Genomic DNA, 24,718 nt, shown 5'->3' with positions numbered 1-24,718 from the left:
CCTCCTCCAGGTATTATCTTAACTTTCTAAAACCTTCAGCAAATAATTTCTCATACACCATTGACTGTAATTTCACTGTTTAATCCAAACTTTGAAAGGGTGATGGGTTTCTTCTTAGATAAATCATTCCTCATGGAACTTGTGGAATTTCTCTTTGCAGGTAACCTATTAGCAAGAAGAATCAACAGTATCAGTATCAGATGATAGTTACATATTTTTAAAACATACACTTCCAACCAATGCCTAAGGTTACAGATCAGTTTATTACAGTGATTGCTCTGTGTGGGGAAATTGGTCAGAAGAAGTAAGGTGAACTTCAGGTGATCTGTAATACTTTTTTTTTTTTGTTACATAAAGTAGTTATAAAGCAAATATGAAGATCAAGGTGAATTGTGGTAGGCTCCAGACTATTTGTTTCTGTGCTTTTCAGTATTTTTACCCTCCCCAGTACCCTCCAGCCCACCTCAAAAAAAGAGAGACCTGTAGCTAAATCTTGTCATTGGCTAATGACACTACTTTTAGAATCCTTCCTGTTCTTTGAGATGTTTGCATCATGATAAAAGCAGTACTTTAAAAAATGTATTTTCCATGTGGCAGATGTCACGGAAATAAAGTAAAATGAATAAAGCATGTATAATGTAACTATTGAGAAAGCATCTGTAAAACACTTACCACAGGACATTGTGTGTGAGTGTGTGTGATGTGTATGGTATATGAATATAAGGTCCCTTTAGAAGCATAGTTTATAAAACTATGCCTTATATTTTTATTCTGTAAATACTTGCATATAACAAGTCTTAGTAAATGTTTATTGAATAAAAGCAAACACACTAGACTTCCTGTCCTAGAAATAACTCCCCCCACCCCCAGTAAGTGTGTGTATTTATCTAGTTACTACAATTATTGAATGTTGAAATGTGCCAAAGTTAACTCATCCTGGTTAGTCTGTTTACATTTTATAACTTTTAATCCTCAAATTGCAGTTTCCAGTCTGGCTTCTTTAGCTAACAGAACCTGTTCAAAGTACCAATAATGTTTCTTTATAGAAACAGTAACAATCTGTAAGTACAGCACATGTGATTTAAAATGATATAGAGCAATTTCTCTGTACACTGAAATTTTCATAGTAAAATGCTTGTTCACTAGGATATAACAAATTGTTAGAAGCCTTCGGTAGAATTCTGCTGGACATACATGTTTATATGAATTTAAATAAACTGCATTGTTTCCCATTATCTGGTTAAGGTTATGGGAAAAAGAACAATTTACCTTTGTGATGGAATATTATACTAAATATTCATGGAAATATTATGCTGTGATGTCTGTTGAGGTCTTCAGGACTTCCTGTCAGCATAAGAAATGCTGAAGAAATGTCATGCCTTGCCTATCCCCTCCCCGACCTTCAGGAAAAATAAGTTGTCACAGGCAGAGCACAGTGATCTTCTTTGCTTTCTTACTCTATTCGTGGCAAAAAAAAAAATAACATTGAACTTATTTTACTGAACTGAACTGTTGTATTCCCTGAATTGCATATATGGTTTTACAGACAAGAGCTTTTCTTCAGGGTAAAATACAGTAAAAACATAGGGACCACTAAGATTTTTTCTTTCATTCATTTCACTCTTATTTACGTGTTGAAGAGGTCATCAGTGATTATAGTTCTGACATAGCCTACTCTGTGGGGTCAAGTTTGTCAGGTTCAAATGGAAGCAAAACTTTACTGAGTTTATATTATGCTAGATATATAGTATGCCAAGTAGAAAATGTAAGGTTAAAAAAGTCCTAGATGCAAAAAAATGTTAACTGTATTACCTAAAATTTTATTGTTAGTGCAAAGCAGCACCAGAATTGGAAACCAATCATTCTGATTTACAAGTGCATGTTCATTATACCATAGCTCCGAAGTAATTGATTGTACCTGTAGGCTTTTCTTTCGAATATTGAAGTCTGTTCATTCATCTAAGTCTCCTATTTTCAGTAGGTATTGTTAGAAAATTCAAATGATTATCCTGATCCTTTTGATATGCTAAGAACCTTTTTTTGAAGATGGCAGGTAAAACTCCTAGAGTGATAATTGAATTGTCAACATAGGTATAATACAAAAATTTGCTAATTCTTATTGGGTGTTAACTGTTTGAACAATCACATAACTCATGCGTATTTTATTTGGATTAGCTTTTGTAGATCTCTATTACCCTTTTATTGAAAAGGAAAATCTTTACTTGCATTAGCTGAAGAAATTGTTTTGGAATGTAGTGATATTTGTTTAAATGGTGTCTGTAAGTCAAATCTTGGTATTTAAACATGAGCCTAACTGAACTGTTATGTGATCCCTGATGGTTTCTTTTTAAAGCTATCAAAAGAAAATTCCTCATAATTTCAGAAAGCAAATTTTATCTTTAACTTGCAATAAATTTGCATCTAGAAAACAAATTACAGGTATGGAAAATAGTCTATTTTTGGAGAAATATATGTGGATATTGATTAGGGTGGTAGAATTATGTTTTCATATACTGTATAATTATTCAGCTTATATGAGAAGTTCATATGCTAATGAAAAAGATAAAGATATGACAAAAAGTAAAGGTTGAGAATGAATAGACCTTCAAGGGAGCTGATCTTTCTCTGATCTGATAAAACCTCTTCCATTCTCTATCCTTCCCCCTGCAGACCACTGCATCGCAAAAGTGTTTTTTACTGATTAGCAATAATCTCTCAGGATTTGAGGATGAGATCTCTAAAGATGGCTCCCAACTAAAATATTTGTTGTTGCTGGTTTTGTTTTTCATTTTTTAGTAATTTCTAACATTTTGCTGGGGATTTATTTATGAACCTGAAATAGAATTCTTGTGTTTTGGTTTTGATACTACTTTGTCTTCATATATACTGTGACAACACTTCTGATGGGTTTTATGGGAATCTGAAGAATGGCCTTGTAGAAGGAGCGTAAGCTCTGGAGTCTGAAACTCTAGGGTCAAGTCTATTTTGTTATAGTTGTAAGTCCTTAAAATCTTTACAGTGATTTTTTATTTTAAATGTTCAAGCATTGGTTTGAGCATTTAAAACCATGTGGACATTTAAAGCCAATGTATCCATGCATTCTTAACACATGTACTACTTTGTATAAATACTTGATATCTAAAATATTTTCATATATACACATGATATCTCATTTACAATAAAGCCATTTAATGAACCTTGCTGAATATCTTAATATTAGCAGAATTAAGTTTCAAATTTTTCTCATAGGGATTCATTGTAAGCCAGGTTGTTTGTTTCTGTGTGGTGCTCAGTCTGATTTTAAGGTCTGATACTATATTATACTGTGCCATAAATTAGCAATTTTCTTTCTCTGAAGTAAGTTATTGTTACAGGATATACTTATTTAGCCAACTATAGAAACAAGGATGTTCTATTGAGCAGATACTCACATTTTATTGGATATTTTATGTCTTTTTAATTTTTTTTTTTTTTTTTTTTGAGACAGGGTCTTGCACTGTAGCTCAGACTGGAGTGCAGTGGTACCATTATAGATCACTGTAACCTTGAACTCCTGGACCCAAGTGACCCTCCTGCCTCAGCCCCCTGAGTAGCTGGGATCATAGGCATGTGCCACCCTGCTAGGATAATTTTGTTATTTTTTTAGAGATAGGATCTCGCTTTGCTGCCCAGGCTGGTCTTGAACTTTTGGGCTCACCAAAAAGATTTCCTGCCTCACCTTCCTAAGTGTTGGGATTACAGGCATGAGCAATGCACCTGGCATTCATCAGACTTAATACAATTCACCTGCAGCATTTAATGGTAGCTCATTAGCTTTAAAAATGAAATGTCACTTGACCATAACAGAAAGAAGTTAATTAAAGGCTTAAAATATCTAGAAAACATGTCAGTTTTCTTTAAGTAATGACCAGCTGGTTATTTGCTGCAAGAAATACCACCATCCAGTGACTGTTGACTTTAGTCCCAGGATAGACTAAGTATCTAAAATTTAGTATTATATGCTTTCCCATGAAATTTCCTAGGTAAAAATATTTATTAATTTCTTCATGAACAAATAAGTAAACAGGAGTAGATTTTTCATGATTATGTATTTCTAGAATTCAAACCTGGGGATATGAAATTTAGCAACTTTCAAGCTTCAGACCAACTTTTACAAATACATGTCTTTGGTATACATAACTTCATGCCTTTATGTTTCTAAAATTTTTTTTGGAATCTTGCAATCCCTGGCATTTACTTTATAAAATTAGTGTTCAAAATACATATATTATAAATCTGATTTGGACTCTTTTCCTCCTAGGGAATTGTTTTATAGTTTGTTGCCATTGTTACTCTGTTTCTCTGGAAATAGTTAACTGTGATGATTACTGTCATTATAACTTATTAAACATGGATTATATTTATGTCATAAGCCACGTGATTCTGGGACAGATCAGTCAAATTGCACTTTCTCATGCACTCCCAAGGAGGAAAGATCTTGGTAGACTTAGAGCTGGTACCTTGGAAACTGTGCATACTATGTTTTGTTTGCTGAAATAGCATCTTCCTGCTGTGTATTGTGAAGAAACATTTTAATATTCTTCTCTAAGACGCAAAGACATTTTAGAGTTCTAAAATTAATCTAAAAAAGTTAAGTGTTTTGTGCAGTATTTTAAGTTCCAGAAATCAAGTTGTTGTTTTTTTGTCTCATACTTGTAAATGTTTAGTTATTATTATACTGCTTTTTAAAAATAGAGGAAGGTTTATGTTGTGAATTTTGTCAAGACCACATATTTGGCCAGCCAGGATGGCTCATGCTTACAATACCAGCACTTTTGGAGGCCGAGATAGGAGGATCATTTGAGGCCAGGAGTTTGAGAACCCATATTTATTTAAAAAAAAAAAAAAAAATCTGGGCTTCTCGACATACATCTGTAGTCCCAACTACTTGAGAGGCTGAAGTGGAGTGATCACTTGAGCCCAGGAGGTCACGGCTGCAGGGCTGCGGTGAGCTATGGTCACACCACTGTACTCCAGTTCGGGAGACAGAGTGAGAGAGACCCTGTCTCAATACAAAGAAAGAAAAAGCCTTCATGCTCATTTTCTTATTCCGTCCTCTCTTTATCTACCCATACTAAAGTGTTTCTGTAAAGAAGCTGCTTCCATTTCCATTCCCGTAACCATTTTATTTTTTTGCTTCATTTGAATTTGAATTTGAGTTTCCAAAAGTGTTATGATGCAGTGTTACTGAAATGTTTACGCTTGTCTTTTGGCTTTGCTGTTTAGTTTTTGTTTTCGTAGGGAGAGGCAGCCTTCTTTTGTTTCCTCTACCTGGTACAATTTCTGACATTTACTAGCTCCTTGTATACTTTATTTCTGCCTAGTCGTGAGAACCAAAACCATTGTTCTTTTAGCACACTATGGTAGATTTCCACTAAAATTTAGCTTAGAGACTCTTAAATTGAGATCTCCCACTAGGCAATATTATAGAGTCACTGATAAAACCTATGTAATGGCTTAGAAAAATGAATAGATTATAATAAATCGCAGGGATAGAAGCCAATCTATTAATATAAAAACTGGTCTAGAAGGATGTTTACATTATCCTGTGTAGACTACACCTCCACAGGAAGAACTTATTCTGAGGAATAGTTCATAGATCACTAACATCATGAATCAATAAACCACTCAGATTTGTAGTTTTTTAAACCTAACCTGATAATTTCTATACTTTAATATGTGGGTTTAATACATTTGTTATATTTACTTTTCCATTTGCTCAGTTCTATCACTATCTTCTAGCTGCATAATAAGGCAAGCCGCAAATAAACTCAACACTGCACTATTTTCTCAAGGGGATCCAGGGAGAAAGCAGAACCATTACTCTTTGAAGTTGATAACTGACATATATATTGTTTACTGTGTGCCAGGCACTGTTCTAAGCACTTTATATATAATAATTGATTTACTCCTTTCAACAAGCCTTGAGACAGGCTTTCACATTATTCAAATGAGAGAATGGGAGATGAGTCTTAACTTTTCCCAAGATTTCACAGCTAGTAATTTGCAAGGGCTGGTATTGAAATCCAGGCGATCTGGTTCCCTATTCTGTTTTTCTGACCATTAAATGTTACTGTCTTATGAAAGCCTATCACATGAAGAACATCATAATGAAGTTGAAAAACAAAAAGAGAAAACCCTAAAAGCTACTGGAGTGGGGAAAAAGCAGTTTATCTATAAAAAGTGATTAGCAGGCTGATACTAGCAATGTCATCTCCAACTGAACCTAACGGAATAGCATTTCAAAAATGCTATAGGAAAATAAGTGGGCTTAGAATTCTTAACTACTTTAGCATACACGATTGAAGGTCAAATAAAGCAATTTTCAGATGCACAAATCCTCTATCAAAGATTATCACTGAAAAAACTACTAAAGATGTACTTCAGCAAAGAGGAAGTTATTTCAGCTTTTGTAGCTCTTGGTAAAAACTCAATTATGTGATTAAGAAGGTGCCTAGTATATTGTTTAGCACATATTAATCTCTCAGTATCATTTTGTTAGAGAAACGAATGCTATAAAGGTATTTACTAAAAACACCATTCTACCAAAATTAATATACTCGTTTTTTTTTCTAAAAACAGAAGTATTAGTTATTGAAAGATAGCACTCATTGAGGACACTACAGCTGATAATGGCAGAGGAAACAAACTCGATGGTATTCAAGAATAGTATATTTATTGCTAAAGAGTAAATATATATAATACATCAACTTTAGTAGATTAGATTACTAAATGATTTAGAATTTATGAATCATAAATAAGGATCCTCTTCTAATTTTTATGTCCTCATAATTGATGAGAAAGCCCAAGCATTTTATATAACAATTCTATATTATGTGGTCATTTGAATTCTAAGATTTATTGTTTGTTTTTCAGCGCCTGGCATTGGAAGCGGAGAAAGTCCAAGCAGCTCACCAGTGGAGGGAAGATTTTGCAGTAAGAACCCCTTTTAACTACTTGATTACAGTAGCTTGACATTATTGTGTATGGATAATTATGTTCATATTAAAATGAACTTAACGATGAAATCTTATGATGATATGGGATTGAAAAATAACCATACTTGTTGCTTTTGAAAGAAATTGCTTTTGGGTAATCAGGGCCAATTAAGTTGGCCAAAATGTACTTTCTTATGTTCCATATTACCAAAAAAATTCCTTGAAATGTTCTCCCATAATTAAAGGTACATTATTTATAAAATACATTAAAATACCCTTACATTGTAATATCTGATTAATCTTTGTCGATATTATGAATATACAAGTTGAAAAAAGTTGCCTTTAACTACTTTGAGTTTGTAAGAAGCAGTATGCATATTAGAGTCACCTTGATGGTGGGCAACATGACGAAAGTGAGAATGAATGTATTAAACTTTTTGAAATTTAATTAGCTTCACTTTAGCTAGAAGTAACCTCTCTTCAACTCTGGCCTACGTTGAGAAGTGCCAGCTGACATTAGCAGTTGTATGTACTTTGTTTTTTTTTTATATAAACTTGTTTTGTGCACTAAGAGTTACCAGTTTATAGAAATAACAGAAATTCTCCTGTGATAAGGTCTGCGTATCTATTAACCTCTTACAGCCAAGAGGCACCGTAAAAAAAATCTTTCCTTAATAATTAGAAGGTACTTCTGTTACATATTTCAATGATTACGGTTGTAGTGAAAGAAAATCTTTATAATTTCTGATCACAGAAAACTTCCAGACAACTCATTTTGGTGATATAACAAACTCCCCTCTACCTTTGCATGTTTAAAATAGGTTTAGAATGTGAATGATGGTTTAATTGTACTCTTTGCAAAGCAAAAGTCTCAAATTTGACGGTGTGTGGTTGTGTTTCAATAGCCACTGAACTAAGGATTAGGAATTAGCACTTCTTTGTGTTTATATGATTATGTTGAATATCAAAGGAAAATATATTAAATTATATTTAATTCACTTATATGATAATACAGTCTTCCATTCTTGGTACTTGTGATATTATTTATTTTTACTATCTTTTTCGCTAATTTATGTTAAAATACATCAATTAGTGGAAAGGATTTTTACTATCTTAACTAATTTATGTTAAAATACATCAATTAGTGAAAAACATAGTAAAAATAAATAATATTGACAACTGCCAGTTTGTTTGATTCTCTGCTAAACTGATCATGTTACTTAAGTTGATTGGTATTAATATTATGTAGGTATCGGCTTTGTCTGCAGTCTTTATCATACATAGGTTAATGAAGATCAATTTGCTATCCATGACTTATTAAGGAAAAAAGTCAGTGATTAAGTTAAAAACATAAGCTCCTAGAGCATTGAGCAAATGGTAAGTGCAGCTAGTGAATGCAGGGGCTTACAATATAGTTAGTTGCTTATAGATAAAAGTGAATTTTTTTTTGTTTTTGCAATTAGGCAAAAAGCAAAACAAATCTAGCTAAATAAATATGTTTGATTAGCAACACTAAATATAAATTACTCTTCCCTCATCTCCCACAACATAAAGCATGCATGGTAAAGGCAGTGTAAAGTTATAACGGCTGTACGGCTAGATCATGTTTTCTACCTAGCATGGCTGTAATACCCTTGGTAGTGTTTTAGTTTGAATCTTTAGTAATTCGGAGAACTCAAAAAGGACACACCAAATCAGCCTCTGAAATATATAGATTATATATTTGCTGTTCAAAACACCCTTTCTCTTTGCATTAAGGTCATTTGGTAGTATTTTAAGTAGTCATTTATTAGTCATACGTCTTTTTCACTTTTCTAAGAAGCAATAGTGTGGAAAAGAATAACTTGGCAAGTGGGTTTTTAGTAATGCCTATATCACTGGTGTTGTTTTATTTATTGATTGATTGATTTCTAGACATAAGATTTCCTTTACTAGATATATTGTGAACTCTTTAATATTGAGCTCATTAACACTAACATTTGGCAATGATTTTATTTTCTATATCGAGGTAATGGGTGACCACAAAACAAACATAACACAAAAACTCTTAATTTAAGTTCGCTACTACCATATTTTATTGACTGTAAAAGTCATTCTATTTATTTGGCTTATTTGTAAGAAGAAGCCAATTAGCCAGGTGTGGTGACTCACACCTGTAATCCCAGCACTTTGGGAGGCCTAGGTGGGTGGATCATTTGAGGCCAGAAGTATGAAACCAGCCTAGTCAACATGGTGAAAACCCTCCCTCTACTAAAAATACAAAAATTAGCTGGGTGTGGTGCTGTGCACCTGTAATTCCAACTACTTGGGAGGCTGAGGCAGGAGAATCGCTTGAAAGCAGGATGTGGAGGTTGCAGTGAGCCAAGATTGCACCACTGCAGCCTTGGCAACAGAGAGAGATCCCATTACCCCCTTACCCGCCCCCCCCAAAAAAACCACTTAAATTATGATGCATCAGCAATTGTATATTGTATTCTTAGAGATGTCAAAATGTGCAAAAAATTATCTTGAAATGTAACCCCTGTTATCTACAATTTCAGTGCTTATATCCACATGGCAGTTATGCTAAAGAACATTGTGCAAGAGGACAAATCAGTCCCACAATGATAAAGCCATTACTAAATCTTCTGTGGTCAAATAGAAAAGGAATTGTTTGCCCAGTAAGTATTAGGCGTTCTTAGCAAATAGTGGTCACCATGTGGGAGAATTCTTGAACAAATTCTGTTCCTAATTTCCCCGTGGTTACCTCACAATTGATTTAGGGCCGACAACATACTGATTGACACCAGAAGAGACTGTTAAAGGGAAAAAACAAGTTAGACCACTTTAGAGACCTGTCAGCTGATTTCCTGAGCATCCTTCCTGAAGGACTGTGAATGATAGTGACAGGACACACGTCCGTCACAGTTTGCACACTGAGAATTGCTATTTCCCATATCTTACCTTGGCAGCCATACGTAGTCTTTATGATAGCCCTTCCCTTTGAAATGCCATAGAATGATAGAACGTTTAGATAGTTGTAGTTTTTGTACTTGGAGATTAGAACCTGAATGAAGATTATCTAATGTTAAGACTCAAATAAGTAAAAAGTACAAAAATAAAACACTCCCCTCAGCCTTTTTTGTTCCTCATAAACTGGACGGTACTTTAGTACACAGATACAGCAAGGTTAAATAAATCCTTCAAGACTAGAACAGAATACAGTTCAAATTCATGGTTGGAAATTAGAAATCATTAACATTAAATCTCTTATTTTGTGAAAGCACACAAAACAATTGTAAATTTTCTCAGTATTTTAAGCAAACATTTAAAAATGTTTAATTTGAAGTTAAATGCTACCATCTTTGAAAAGGTCCTTTTATAATTCTTTGATTTATAATTTCAATTATAATTCTTTCATCTTTTAAGGTATTTAACAATGTGCATTGGTGCAATATTTCTTTAATGCCACCCTTTAATAATTTAACACCAAGATGATTTAGAAGGCAGGCATAATTTCCTAAAAGGTACATTAACATTTCAAAGAGAAATGTAATATTCTGATTCTTCCTCAAGTGTAAGTAGGCAAGTTTCATTAATATTACTTAGGCAAAATGTTGATTAACATTCCCTACTGTGTAATGTAGAGAAATCTCATGAACAACAAGAACAAAAGGCAAAGCACTAATATGCTGGCAACAACAAAGGGCTCATGCAATTCACACTCTCCCTCAGCTCCATTCAATTCCCAACTGAATATACAATTGAGGGAACAAAGGGTGTACACTCTAAATGGATTAAGATTTATGTGGTCATGCATTTACAAGTTCAAACTAATATTTGTAAATAAGCTGTGTCTACCAGCTGCCTTCCAGGTCTCCGTACAACTTATGGGTGTTAAAGGTGACATTTCATGTCATTTATGATGGACAAATTATTCTATTAAGGGCAGGTGGGAGAAGCAAAAAAGAGCTTGGAAAGCTAATTGTTCCTCATGAAATAATTGCTATTTCTACCAAACAGATCTTTTCCAATTGCATTTGAAATCTCATTTGATTGCATTGCAATGGTTGGTTAACTAAAGCAATTTTGTTTCCAACGAAGCTTGCAATATTAATTGTACTTACACATGTATAAACATAAGGGGTGCCTAATTTGTATTTTAATAAGTAGGATCTTTATGTATGGCTTATTAGCACCAGCTTGCTACTTTGCAGGCAGAGTACAGATGTCTAGCTATTGGCCAGTAAATAAAACATTTGAAGAGTCTCTTTTAGCTTCAGCTTCACAGACAAACTAAATTAGAAGGTGAAACTGTTTCCAGTGAAGTTGTACCTTATCGAGTGGCAATCAGGCTAAATTACTTCTCCAGTTATAGCTTTAATTTTATAATATAAAGAATCACTCTGCCAAATCCTATTTTGAAATGTTGATATTTAAAATTTTGTGTTTATGTGAGTTAAACTAATAGGCACTGGCATTATGTATTTAATTATTTCATCTATCCTTATTCATTTCATGAAATTGCATCATTCTTATTGATTGTTGCAGAAACAGTTGTGAATATGTGAAATAGGAAAACAGTGTATTTGTTTTGCTTTTTATTGAAGACACACAGTCACTTGGTTTGAAGTCTTGGATATGAAAGAACTGACTTTTAGGGGTAAAAAGTGAGGGTGTAGCATTGCCTTAATGACTAAATAAATGAATTTTAATAGACCACCAAAATTATTTTAGGTTCTGGCTTTATTTAGTCTTTCTTAGTTTCCACCTTTGGTTGAAATGCCCTTTTGAAATCAAAAGCTTGTATATTTTAATATTTTTGCAACATTTCTGCTATGTAGGGAAACAATTTTTTATTACAGCTTTTTAAGAGTCTTGAGACTTTCTCTTAATCATCGAGATAGATTAAAAGGAGCCATAATGCAAAACTGATTTATCCCAAAATTCTGGGAAACCAGTGTAATAGAAAGGAGTCAGGCCTATTTGTGGTGACTTACTGTTTTTGTTCATGCATACATATAGATGCTGTGGTAAGAGTATTATAACAACAGCGTAAAAAGTATTAACCGTGGGCTTTAAGTTGTTAGTTATACTGGGTGATAACCCATCTCTTTTGTTTTATATATTGAAAAGAAGCAAATCGTTAATTACCTAGCCAAAAACACCGGTTTCACAGTTAACAATTTTTAATATTTTCTAATAATTTCACTGACCTCACTTTCTAGTATTTCTATTAAAGCCAAAGTGACAATATTATGTGATAGTACAGTAGGAGCCCCTACAGTCAGATGTCATGATGATATGTCCTGTGATAATGCAGATGTAGGTACAAATGGGGTGGATAAACTTCCTTCTTTCTCTTCCTCCCCTTTCCTCTCAGGAAGGGAGGGAAAAGTTAAGAGGACAAGCATCCCCAGCTTAGGAAATGGTAAGGTAGAAGTGGTTCTCTATATTTTCAGGACCAGTCTGCTGCCTCAATATCCTGGGACTGAGTTGATAAAAAATAGTGCTAAATTATTGGGAGATTCCTAGGATTGCTGCCAGTGTTGTAAAAATTTCAGCCATGCAGAGCACCCAGTATCATCCTCATTGACGTTTAGGCTGGAGTAGATTACTGCCACCAGCTGGTACCAAACTGCAGCTGTGAAAAGAGGGTTTTTTGAACTCCAATTTCATTAGCCTCTCTGTAACTTGAGCTGCATTTTATTAAAATGTTTGTATACTGCTTATTTGCATTAAAATGGCAGTGTACTATATTTCTGAACTGCAAAATAAAAAGATTAAGAAAAATATATAAGCATTGCAAATTACTGCAATTTTCCTTTAATACATAATCTAAGAAGATTTACTCCATGTATATATTTTCATCCATTTCACATCCTTGTTCAAAAATCTTCAGTGACTCTCCATTTATTAATAGCATATACTTAGGGTATACTAGGCCATTTATGATCTGGCCCCATCTAGCCTTTTCTAAATTTTGTATTGCACAATCTCTCCAGCAGCTATTACTGCTGTCCTGGAATTCTAAGCTCAAAGCAGAGTAAACTACTAGACATTTCCCTAGAACAGTATTCTTCTCTTTACCTTCAGACCTTTTGATAATCTCTGCCTAGAAATCTCTTCTCTCTCACCAGTTTCCTTACGTTGATCGGCCAATGTTAGGTTTCTTGTCTAACAATGCTCTTTCTGTTTTATGTGCTCCCCAATGCCCAACATATATTTAATTCAGGTATATCCTCACTGTATAATTTTACTTTCTTCACATTTTTAACTGCTAAAATACAAACTTCTTGGGGATAAAACTGTGGCTAATGTGTTACTAAGAAAAATAGTCTGGTGCAGTATATGACAGAGTAGCCTGTATAAAATTTTTTTTTTTTTTTTTTTTTTTTGAGACGGAGTTTTGCTCTTGATACCCAGGCTGGAGTGCAATGGCGCGATCTCGGCTCACCGCAACCTCCGCCTCCTGGGTTCAGGCAATTCTCCTGCCTCAGCCTCCTGAGTAGCTGGGATTACAGGCACGCGCCACCGTGCCCAGCTAATTTTTTGTATTAGTAGAGACGGGGTTTCACCATGTTGACCAGGATGGTCTCGATCTCTTGACCTCGTGATCCACCCGCCTCGGCCTCCCAAAGTGCTGGGATTACAGGCTTGAGCCACCGCGCCCGGCCTAAAATTTTTTAATTAAAAAATAATTACTTGTAGTATTAGGATATCTGTTTTTGCTTGTAAGCATTATTGTCAATATTACTGTGGAGATAATGAAAATTTGTTTGAACGGCACTTGTATATGTCTGAATATATTTGTACACAGCTTTGGTATAGCTATGGAGCCTTGTTCTTGGAGTTATGCAAACCTACTTTAGATTTTAGCTCTGCTAACAACTTGCTGTGAACTTTTAGCAAGATAATAGTCTATTTGAATATTATTTTTTTAAATCTAAAAACTCTGGGCTTTATTAATTCCAACAGCGTAATTATTACTGTAAGATGCTTGATAATTGTCTTTCTCTGCTGCTGTGAGCACTCTCTCTCTTCCAAGGAAAATATTTCTAGAAACCCCAGGGTTTATCTCAGGTGTTCTCAAGCAAGTTGGCACAGTCTCTCTATGGATATTTGCCTGGTCTAGTGAGCATCTGCCAGCTCCTATTACTGTTGTGCTATATTTGCCATCACAGCACCCCAAACTGTGAAGGCTTTGAGCTGGATTCAATGTGCTCTATGCAAAAATGGGGTGAATGCCCCTATTTTCAACCCAAGAGATTTTTAATAAGAGACCTGAAGCTCTTTCCATACTACCTGTGTCACAAAGTTCTGAAGAAAATGGCTCATTTATCATTTATTTAGTCATTCTCTTTATAAAGGCAGAAACACCTTTCTTTGTGTGTCTTTATTTCTTACTTTATCCTTATCTTTTCAATGTCCCTGTGATTTCTTGTCCACATATTTCTCCTTCTTTAGGAAACATCATCAGTTGATCTCTAGAAACCGAATGCATTAAAAAAGAGATTCCTGATAATTTGCCAACTCCAAACATATATTGTCATCATTCAGGTTGGGCCTAAGGGACCCTCTTGCTGTATACTTTCATATCTCCAAAAAGTTGTTTTTAAATTAAATGAGATAATTTATACAAATATGCCTAAAGTTTTGGAAAGTCTTGAAAAATGATAATTTTAATATAGAGGCACTATCTCCTTTCAGATGTATTTCTTCAAAGAATTTGGAGAATGTGGAGACTAAGACATATTTTCGTCATCAGTCCCTGAGACAGAACCTGGGGGAAATAACTGTATTCCCAGAGATCATTTTTGTTTGAAGAATAACATCAGATGCTGGAATAATTCCAATTTATTGTCATTATAGATATATAAATGGCTTTGCTAATATTACCGTGGTAAAGAGAAAATGTTCCAGGACTTGAAGACCTGGCCTGAGAATTTTCTTCCTAAAGGGTTGACACTACAGTGAAAACTGAAGTTTTAAAATAAGGAAGCAAAGTATGAGACACAGATGATTAATATAGTCATGGGGTTCAGTCACTAGTGGAATACATTTTGACATTGGGAGCTACCCAGGAGAGGTGACCCTGGGGACTGAGGGTTTAGTAGACTGGCTTCAGTGGAGAGAGACTGTCCAGAGTGCTGAAAAGGGTCTGGATTGGGGTTAAGAGAGTGGACATTGCAGCAAGAACCTTACTCAGAAAAGTTTTCTCTAAGTAGAAAGAAGATGCTTTTGAGAGGCCTCTTATGTAAACTTAAAGCTTTTTAAAAAAGAAGAAATCCTAAAGAACATTCATTTACATTTTTCTTCAACAATTTCTTAAGAAATTTGTAGCTGGACGTTAGTACTGGATTTGATTACATAGTAGAGAAATGCTATAGAATGGAAGGGAATGACCGACTCTCCCCTGCTATGCAAAATGAACTTCTCCTTTAAAGCTCATGCCTTCTGTAGATAGGCTGGTTTGGAAGGTTGGAAGATGACAAGACGATCTGTGGATTTCTCTCTCATGCTGTCTTCTCTTTCATTAATCAAAAAGTTTTTTCACTTCACCTTTTCGTCCACGTACATACTAGCTCCAGTATCTTCCAACATTAAAAAAATATGTATTACCCTTTCTAGCTCTGCCACATTTCTTTGCTGTTTTATACTGCAAAACTCCATAAGATACGTGGGTCTATGCAGTCTTATTTTCACCTTTACTCAATGGCCAGCCCACTCCAGTCTGACTTTAAATTTCATCTATGATGGGGCTCTTTGTCGTAGTCTACAGCTACCTATGTCATCAAATCGAATGAGCATGTTCTATTTATCTTCACACTTGGAGTTTTGTCATCATTTTAGTGCACCACTTACTATTTTTCCTTTCTTCAAACATTTCTCTTAGTTATCAGGAAACCCCACTTTCCCTGATTTGCTATTTCCTCACTACCCATTTCTTTTTAATCTTTTTTAGTACCTTTTTCTTTACAGTACCTCTGTATCTTTGATGTTGTCTAAATTTAGGACACAATCTTTGCCCTCTCACCTTTAATGCCCATACTCCTCCAAGGACACTTGCTGCATTTTGTTGAATTTACATAGAATTCCACCCAAACCTCTTTTCTGTGCTCTAGGCTCATTTATCCAGTGACATGCTTGCTGTTTTCGCTTACCCGTCTCACCGACATGTCAATACTAACATTCCCAGGTAAACTATTATTTCTTTTACTTTTCTCCATCAGTATCCTAATCTTCTGTTAAGTTTTATATCTCAAATGATATCACTTTCTCTCCAGTGAATGTAGCTCAGATTCAGGAGTTATTCATAATTCCTCTCTGCTAAAACTCCACATGTAGTTTATCTGCAAATTTTGTTAATTTCAACTATAAAATTTATCAAGCAAGCATTCATTTCTGTTCATCTCCACTAATACAATTTTTCCCCCAAAAAATTTCTATTCTGCAGGCAGAATAGTCTTGAGATTATTAATCAAATTATAAATCAGAGTTCACTCTACTATTCTTTGGAATCTGCAAACTTGTTTTACAGAATTCTGATAATGAGGTTCAGGACATGCTACCGTAAAATATGTTAAGCTGAAGGAATCAAAACTGCAGAGGCAGAGAGGTCTCTCTGACCTTCCCTCATGTCTTTCTGGAAGCAGGTCGTATAACTCTCAGAGAAAGGAAGAAAAGGAACATCCTCATCTCTGAAGATACAGGTATACAGAGAAAAATCTCAACAAACAAGTGTTGCTGAGTTTCCCCCAGCTTACCTCCATTAGATCAAGCTTTTTTTTTTTTTTTTTTTTTTTTTTTTTTTGAGACGGAGTTTCGCTCTTGTTACCCAGGCTGGAGCGCAATGGCGCGATCTCGGCTCACCGCAACCTCCGCCTCCTGGGTTCAGGCAATTCTCCTGCCTCAGCCTCCTGAGTAGCTGGGATTACAGGCACGCGCCACCGTGCCCAGCTAATTTTTTGTATTAGTAGAGACGGGGTTTCACCATGTTGACCAGGATGGTCTCGATCTCTTGACCTCGTGATCCACCCGCCTCGGCCTCCCAAATAGATCAAGCTTTTTAAATCCAGTCAGACTTCTCCACAACTATCTGCTTCCCCATCAAACCTAGAATAAAAAGCACACAAGATGCTCTGTTTCTTTGGGTCTTCATTTCCTTACGAAGGCTCTTGTGTCACATAAAACCTATATTAAGTAAATATATGTGCTTTTCTATTGTTAAACTCTCGTTGTAGGAATCTTAGCTATGAACCTAAAATGGGATGAAAAGATTTTTTTTTCCCTACAATAGTGACCCAACGTATACATAGGCAAATAAGATTTTAGTCAGTTAAATAGAAGAGAATGATGAAATTTTTTTCTTGGAAGTAAGAAACAATTTTATAGGATAGTAGAAAAGGCTGGGTGTGGTGGCTCACGCCCATAATCCCAGCACTTGGGAGGCCAAGGCATAAGGATTGCTTTAGCCCAGGAAGTCGAGATCAACCTGGGCCACATAAGGAGAACTTGTCTTCACAACAAATTAAAAAATTAGGTGGGCTTGGTAACACACACCTGTAGTCCCAGCTACTTGGGTGGCTGAGGTAGGAGGATGGCTTCTGCTGAGCTGAATGAGTAGTGACTGTGTGCTATAGCACTCCAGCCTGGGTAACGGAGCATTTCTTCTCAATTTCCTCATACCTCCAAAATCTTATAAAATTATTACTTTTACATTGTTAAGATTTGTCTTATGTTCTATAGTAATAGTTCCAACAGTATTTAATACTGATTCTGTATTTGGATCAATTAAATTTTATCAGCAATACTTTTATGATAGCTCCTCCATTACCTTATGTCTTTTTAATTTTTTTCTTTTTTATTTCATAATTTGATTGGATTTTGTTAAGTATGTTGACCAAGGAGAGTGGTAGGATGTCTAATCTGAGTTGTTATATGATTGAGAATATCTGGCCTTTTCATTTTGGACTTGAAGGTTGCGTTGGCTAAGTATGTATTGTTTTTCTCAAAATTTTGGGACATTGTTTTACTGTCTTTTGTCATTCATAGTGGCCAGTGTGAACTCTGAAATCAGTCTGTTTTCAGCTCATAGACTCTTCCTAAGTTGAATTTTTTTTTCTGACTGGTTTCCTAATAATATATTTTTCATTCTTGAGATTGAAGTAGAAATAATATATTTTTGATTGCTTGGTGTCTTTAAAGTTTTCATTTTATTTCAGAGGTAAAATTTTTCTGCATATTTTTGAATATATGTGTGTGTTCTCCATCAGGAACATCACATTAATTGAGCTACATTTTCTGTTTTCCGTAACTGGTATTTTCTCATTATTACAGTCTTTTTAAAAAAAACTTCATCTTTTAACATTTCATTTTGCATAATTTCCTAAGCCTGTCTCTAATGATGTCCTTTTCATATGCATCTGTGCTTTGGCTGTTTTCATGCGTCTTTTTTCTTTATTCTTGTTTTCATCTGATTTTTTTCTCTGTATTCTCGCAGCTTCCTTGTCAACTTATTCACTTTATAACATCAGGCTCTGAACCCCTTTGTCTTTTCTTTCAGTTTTGGGGGCCATCTCATCACCACTTTGAAAAACAGATCTGTAATTTATCTGAGACAGAAGAATAATGGATATGATTCCTTTTATTTTAGGATTTTATGTGTTTGGTTAGTTTTACTTTCTTCTTTCACCTTTTGAAAAAAAATGAATGTGGATGGATTCCTGAATCTCTGAATAAGCTAATGATTTGATGGAAGATGGTGAGGGAAAGTTAAAAGGAGAAGATGCTGAGGTAGTTTGGAGACTTGGTGAATAGTCGCAAATACCTTACAAAGTATGCTTCCCTTCAAACATTCAGTCAGCTTTTTAGTATTCAAGCAATCGGTAAGACTTAGGGCAAAAAGGACTAAGTCATGGCTTTTCTTGCAGTATGATGATTACTGCTTTTACTTTCTTACTGGGATTTATTTTGTTGTATGTTTTTCAGCTAGAATTAGGAAAAAGTAGAAAACCGCAGGTAGGTAGTAGCTGCATTTTCAAAGCCAAAATAGGCGATGTCAACATAAGCATTCCTGAAAATATGTGCAGCATCTAATTACTCCCTAGATAGCTGCTAGCTATTCTAAATTTTGGTCTTAAATTATTAGAAAATATGAAGAAAAGAAAATACGATGTAAACCAGTACAGTGACACAAAGAGCAGAAAATACTCTGATATTAAACAGATACCCTAAAGTTACCATTTGCACAAGAGGTATATAACATAGACTATATTGTGCATCTGACTCTACTTTATTCAGTAGGATATTTGCTACTTAACATAAAGCCTATCTTATTCTTGGAGCCATGAAGTAACAAAACTATTGTGTTAGAAGTAACATATTCTAATAAGTAGGAACTCCAGTCAAGATGATAGGTTAGTCATTTTTCCATTGTGTTACTTTCAGCTAATTAATTAACTTGTAAACCACAGTTTCCTCATCAATAAAATAAGAGTAATATTGTTACCAATAGCACAAGTTATTTTGATACTTAATTGAAATTATTCACCTAAGACTTCACAGAGGCTTTTGATTAGACTCAAGCTTAAATAAAGGAAAAATGAATAACGTCACGTTGTTTAGAAACTGATATTCCAGTGTAGGCTAAACAAACATAACTGAACTTTCATTAGCAATCAAATTTAGTTTTTTTTTCCTTAGCTTGGTTTACATTTCTCCTGTATGCTTTGTAGTAGAATCTGCAAACTGTCAGATATATATAGCAACCCGTCATTATCAAACACATTTCACATATACATTACCTATACATTTTATTGTGACTGATCATGTTAGCAAAAATGCTAATTCCCTATTGGAACATATTTTTAAAGCTTTCCAAAATGAATACATGTGAAAAGTAAGGAGGGCAGTACAGAATAAAAATATCCATTTTAATAAATTGTATTCTTGCTTCATACAAATATATGTAAACATATATATGTTATATATTACAAATGAGTGATATGTATATATTTACATTGATTCATTTACATATATTTGTACAAAGCAAGACTATAATTTATCAAATGAATATCCAGTTTCTCCATTTTGATAAATATCCAGTTTATCAAAGTGGATATGTTTACATATATATTCAGTGTGCTGAAGACATGTTTGCATATGTAAACATATTCAGCTTTGCTGAATATATGTATATAAACGCATATATTTATTCAGCATGACTATTTTAAGCTCTAGAAATGTCCCTAAATCATTTCTGCAACCTTAGTGTTTGTATGAATCTTGGAATTTGTTACCTTAGAAGTCAACAATTGGTGAAATCTAATAAATTTTATATTTTCATACTTTTATTTGAAAATCTGAGGTACTTATGTTCTGAGAGTTTTGAGTTTTGAAAATAAAGAGCATTAGTTACACTCAGGAGAGAATAGATTACAGAATGAAAATTGTAATAAACTTAGAGTGTGTGTTTGGCCCTATTGCTAAATTCTTTTTTCATAATCCTGTGCTGAGTGAAAATGACTAGATCATATATTCAAGATGACTTAAACCTACTTCTTTGGCTAGGAGGGAAATGAAATGACCTAACAAAGAGCATCAGTGTTTCTGTTATTTTAATATCATAGATGTTAATCCTGAGGCTTCCCAGAATTATCCCTGTTTTTACAGAGTTTTCTCTAAAGTTCTGATTTGTAAATTTAGTAACCTAGGTTTTAATTCCCAAAGTTTCTTCTGTCTCACAAGTCTTTGTTTGTGGTGGCAAGGGGTAATGATGAAATACATGAATAATGGTGGAAGAAGACATGGATAATTTTGATACACAAATCAGTAAAATCACATTATATGTCACTTTCATCAAACTGCACACAGAATAAACATGAAGAGGATGTTGTTGAAATTTGGATCATGGGATTCTCTGGTGTGGAGGCTTTATTATGGCCTACTTGATTTTATTTCTTTTCACAGTACTCTGAAAATGTCAAGGATATTTCATTGATGATTATAAATTGTCGTAAGCCATGCTCTGTGACTCACAGTAAAAACAGCAATGAGAAGAAAAGCCAAGGTCTAGCTACAAAAGCATTGCTTGGCTGTGTTGCAAGCTTTGTGAGTTTAGAAAGATAGGCAATTGTAGCATAATTCATAGCTGTGACTGGGAGAGCCACAGAGCAGTATCCTCCAACAACTTTACATTTCTTTAGAAGATGTAAGTTTCAAGGCCACTTGTTGAGCAACGTAAATACATCAAAATATTTTTATTTCACAGAATATAAAACATCTGTTGTATGATTTGATAGGAAAAAGTCCAACCACATTTAACTCAAGAAAAAGAGAAATCTCAGCTTTTCATTTCAATTTACCTGTTCATCCCACTTCACAAAAATTAAAAATTAGTACATGATTAATAGTTTGTTTATACTTGATATTATACATACTGATCTCTCCTTTATTAAAAGAAAATAAGTTTAATTTACTATTATAACTAAAAATCATAGTTCTTATTTATATACTTTTAAAGATATATGGTCAAATAAAATGAGAAAAATGTATAATTTCCACCTCTTAAAGAATATATTATTTGAGAATGTAGAGCAAAAGTTGATTACACAGAACTATTTCTGAGTTTCTTCAAGATTGTTTTTCACTTTCTCCCATGGAAAAGACTGATCTATAGCAGTACTGTAATTGCTTTCAGGCTCCCTTGGAGTGGTATTTGTGGCCCACAGTTGGGTTATAAAGGGCTTCCTGCTGGGATAACTGACACCAAAAGTAAATAGAAACCTAGAGTAGAGAAGTCAACAAAACAAATACTTAAATAGCCATTATGACACTGATTGTAACTAAATTTAAAAGCAAGGTTTTCTGAATTAAAGTAGAAGCATGGAAAATTAAGTTAATCACATGTATACCAACATATTTCATTTAAAATTATTTTTAAAATTATATTATCTAATTATATTTTCTGTACAAATACTTTGGATCATATATATTAACACCAAATCTTATGATGATATAAAAACTTGTAATTCTAAATCTACTTTTTAACTTTTAGTAAATTTAAATTTACAAGAATTAGGTATTTTACTTCCTTCTCATCTAGTATTATTAATGTGTGACTATTAACAGCACCAAAGTGAATATGCTGAATACCATGCTGAATATATTTCTTAGCATGATTTATTGACTGTGCTTTTCCTTGTAATTGTCTGTTTCAGCTGCTCTTTGTGAAATATTCAGTAATTAAGACAGTAATTTTTATACTCATTCTTCATGCTTATGAAATCTTATATTCTTTACCTTTTCACTCTTTGATTGACATTTTAAAAAATGTTATCAGCATTACGCTTTGGCTGGCTAGGAATAGGGAGATTTGAGGAAGCAGAGACCACTTTAGAGTCAAATCTAGCTTTGATGAACCAGTTTTCTGTTTGCTAATAGAAAAAAATACCATCTGGGAAGTTCCAGGAGGGAACATTTTTGTACAGAAGTTGAGAGACTTAAGATTTATTATTCTCACAGTTAAATATGCTTGTTTATCAATATATTTATTTACACAAACAAAAAATGTGTGGTGTATTTGTAGTGTTAATGTTAGTAAATGAGAACATAAATATGCTGTAGAGGAAGTAACTTGAGCCTTTGTGGTAGATAGATCTGAATTCAGATTTCATTTTTGGTATGTACTTACTTTGAGAAATTGGCTTACCTCCCTGAATATCTGAATATCAGTTTTCCCATCTGCAAATTGTAATAATGTGTATCTTTTTAATATTTGTGGTGAGTTCTGTATCAGATGGTGTATGAGTTGATTCTTGCATTGCTGTAAAGAAATACTTGATACTGGGTAATTTAAAAAGAAAATGGGTTTAACCGGCCTATGGTTCCATAGGCTGTACAGGAACCATAATGCTGACATCTGCCTGGTTTCTAGGGAGGCCTCGGGAAACTTACAATTATGGCAGAAGGCAACGGTGGGGGAGCAAGGCCTCTCCTGTGGTGGGAGCAGGAGCAAGACAGAAAGGGGAAGAGGGAGGTGCCACACACTTTACACAACCAGTTCTTCCGAGAACTCGCTATCATGTGTGCAGCAGCAAGGAAGTGGTGCTGAACCATTCTTAAGAAGCTGCCCCATCATCCAGTCGCCTCTCACCAGGCCCACCTCCAACACTGGGGGTTACAGTTTGACGTGAAACTTGGGTGGGGTCATAGATCCAAACCATATCAGCTGGTTTTCATAGGAAATAATCAATAAATGGATAGATATGACATTATCATTATTGTTTATTCCTTTTTACTAGAGATGACTCTACAAAGACCAACTAGTATTCATTTTCTATAAAAGGCAAAAGATTTATACAATCTGAAGAGAAAACAGAATATGGCATTCAGTTTTTGAATCAAATTTGATACCTCTTTAATTTCAGCACAATTCTCTTTTTCAGTATGTATGTGAGGATGTATTTGCGTTTTATGGGCGTATCATATATATTTCTTTTCATTTAAGTTCCAGGATACATGTGTAGAACGTGTAGGTTTGTTACCTAGGTACACGTGTGTCATAGTGGTCTGCTGCACCTGTTGACCTGTCCTCTAAGCTCCCTCCCCTTGTCCTTCTCCACACAACAGGCGCTGGTGTGTGTTGTTCTCCTCCCTGTGTCCATGTGTTCTCATTGTTCAGTGCCCACTCAGGAGTGAAGCGCACACCATACCTTTCTCTTAATGGAAGGAAAATCGAGTGCCAGTTACCTCAGGGTGTTTTGTTCTCTGTACAAAACTCACATGCTTTTGAAGCATTTTGGTGTTCTGCTCATAAATATTTAAACAAATTAAAAGTGATATTAGACTATTGTCTTGCCGTGTGTGTGTGTGTGTGTGTGTGTGAGATATATATAAATCATATGCAGGTATATCGGGCATGGTGGGACACACAGACATTATTGGAAGAATCCCTTTCTGTTTGTTGAGAACTACACCGATTATGTTTTTCGCGGTCCTACAGGCTTTAGTTATAAGAAGCAGCTTATCGCTCATGGCAAAATCTCATTTATCCTTTTCATCAGACACAGAGAATCATGCTAGGGATCATGATTTTCTTTTCTCCCAGTCTGTCAAGAAGCTTAACACAAAATTTGATGCTTAATTACAGGATTACAAGCTCTGCAACAGTTATCTTTTTTTCCTCTTCCAAAGTGTTTTTCTTTAAAACTATTACTGAAATATTTATTTTTAGCTGTGCTATTCAATGTTTTTTTGAATAGCACAGCTAAAAATAAATATTTCAGTAATAGTTTTAAAGTTTTTTTATAGTTTGCTCTAAGGGTAGAATTGTATACCTTAGAACAATGATGCTTAGCGGGGTTGGTTGATGCAGGGAGGAATTTAGAGAACTTTTCATCAGAGCTTTTCAAATACAATTTTCTTGATATTTCTATACATAATCCAGTTATAAATTAATGATGGGTCAATTAAACATCAAGAAGTGGTCATACAAAGCTATAGTTAAAAGCTTTAAGGCATTGGAATTTGTAGTCATGATGATTGTCACAAATTTATATTATATATTTAGAGATTCTATTATACCCTTTTACATAATTTGTCAATTTTAGATACCACTTTAGATCATGGAGAAAAATGGTTAAATGAACGACTTTAGATTGTGCAATTGAGCATCTGCCTTCTACTTATGGAAACTGGAATTTGAGTTTGTAATGATTAAACTTATTAGAAATAAGATCTTAAAAATATTTTATTAATCA

At 34.3% G+C, this 24,718-nt stretch overlaps 1 protein-coding gene across 8 annotated transcripts in view; it reads left to right on the top strand.

Moving 5' to 3' along the window:
- Positions 1-24,718, top strand: part of CACNA2D1 (calcium voltage-gated channel auxiliary subunit alpha2delta 1) — a 490,964-nt gene that overhangs the window by 260,558 nt on the left and 205,688 nt on the right. For all 8 annotated transcript variants that reach the window (XM_021674256.2, XM_021674264.2, XM_021674268.2 and 5 more), the window contains exon 4: positions 6,916-6,975. In XM_021674256.2, the coding sequence (XP_021529931.1) occupies positions 6,916-6,975 (60 nt within the window). The remainder of the gene's footprint in view (positions 1-6,915; positions 6,976-24,718) is intronic.

This window comes from Aotus nancymaae, unplaced genomic scaffold, assembly GCF_030222135.1.
Source record: "Aotus nancymaae isolate 86718 unplaced genomic scaffold, 86718_ANA_hifiasm-v0.15.2.pri h1tg000002l, whole genome shotgun sequence".
Taxonomy (NCBI): domain Eukaryota; kingdom Metazoa; phylum Chordata; class Mammalia; order Primates; family Aotidae; genus Aotus; species Aotus nancymaae.
The sequence above is the reverse complement of the archived record's forward strand: the minus strand, read 5'-3'. Positions and strand labels throughout refer to the sequence as shown.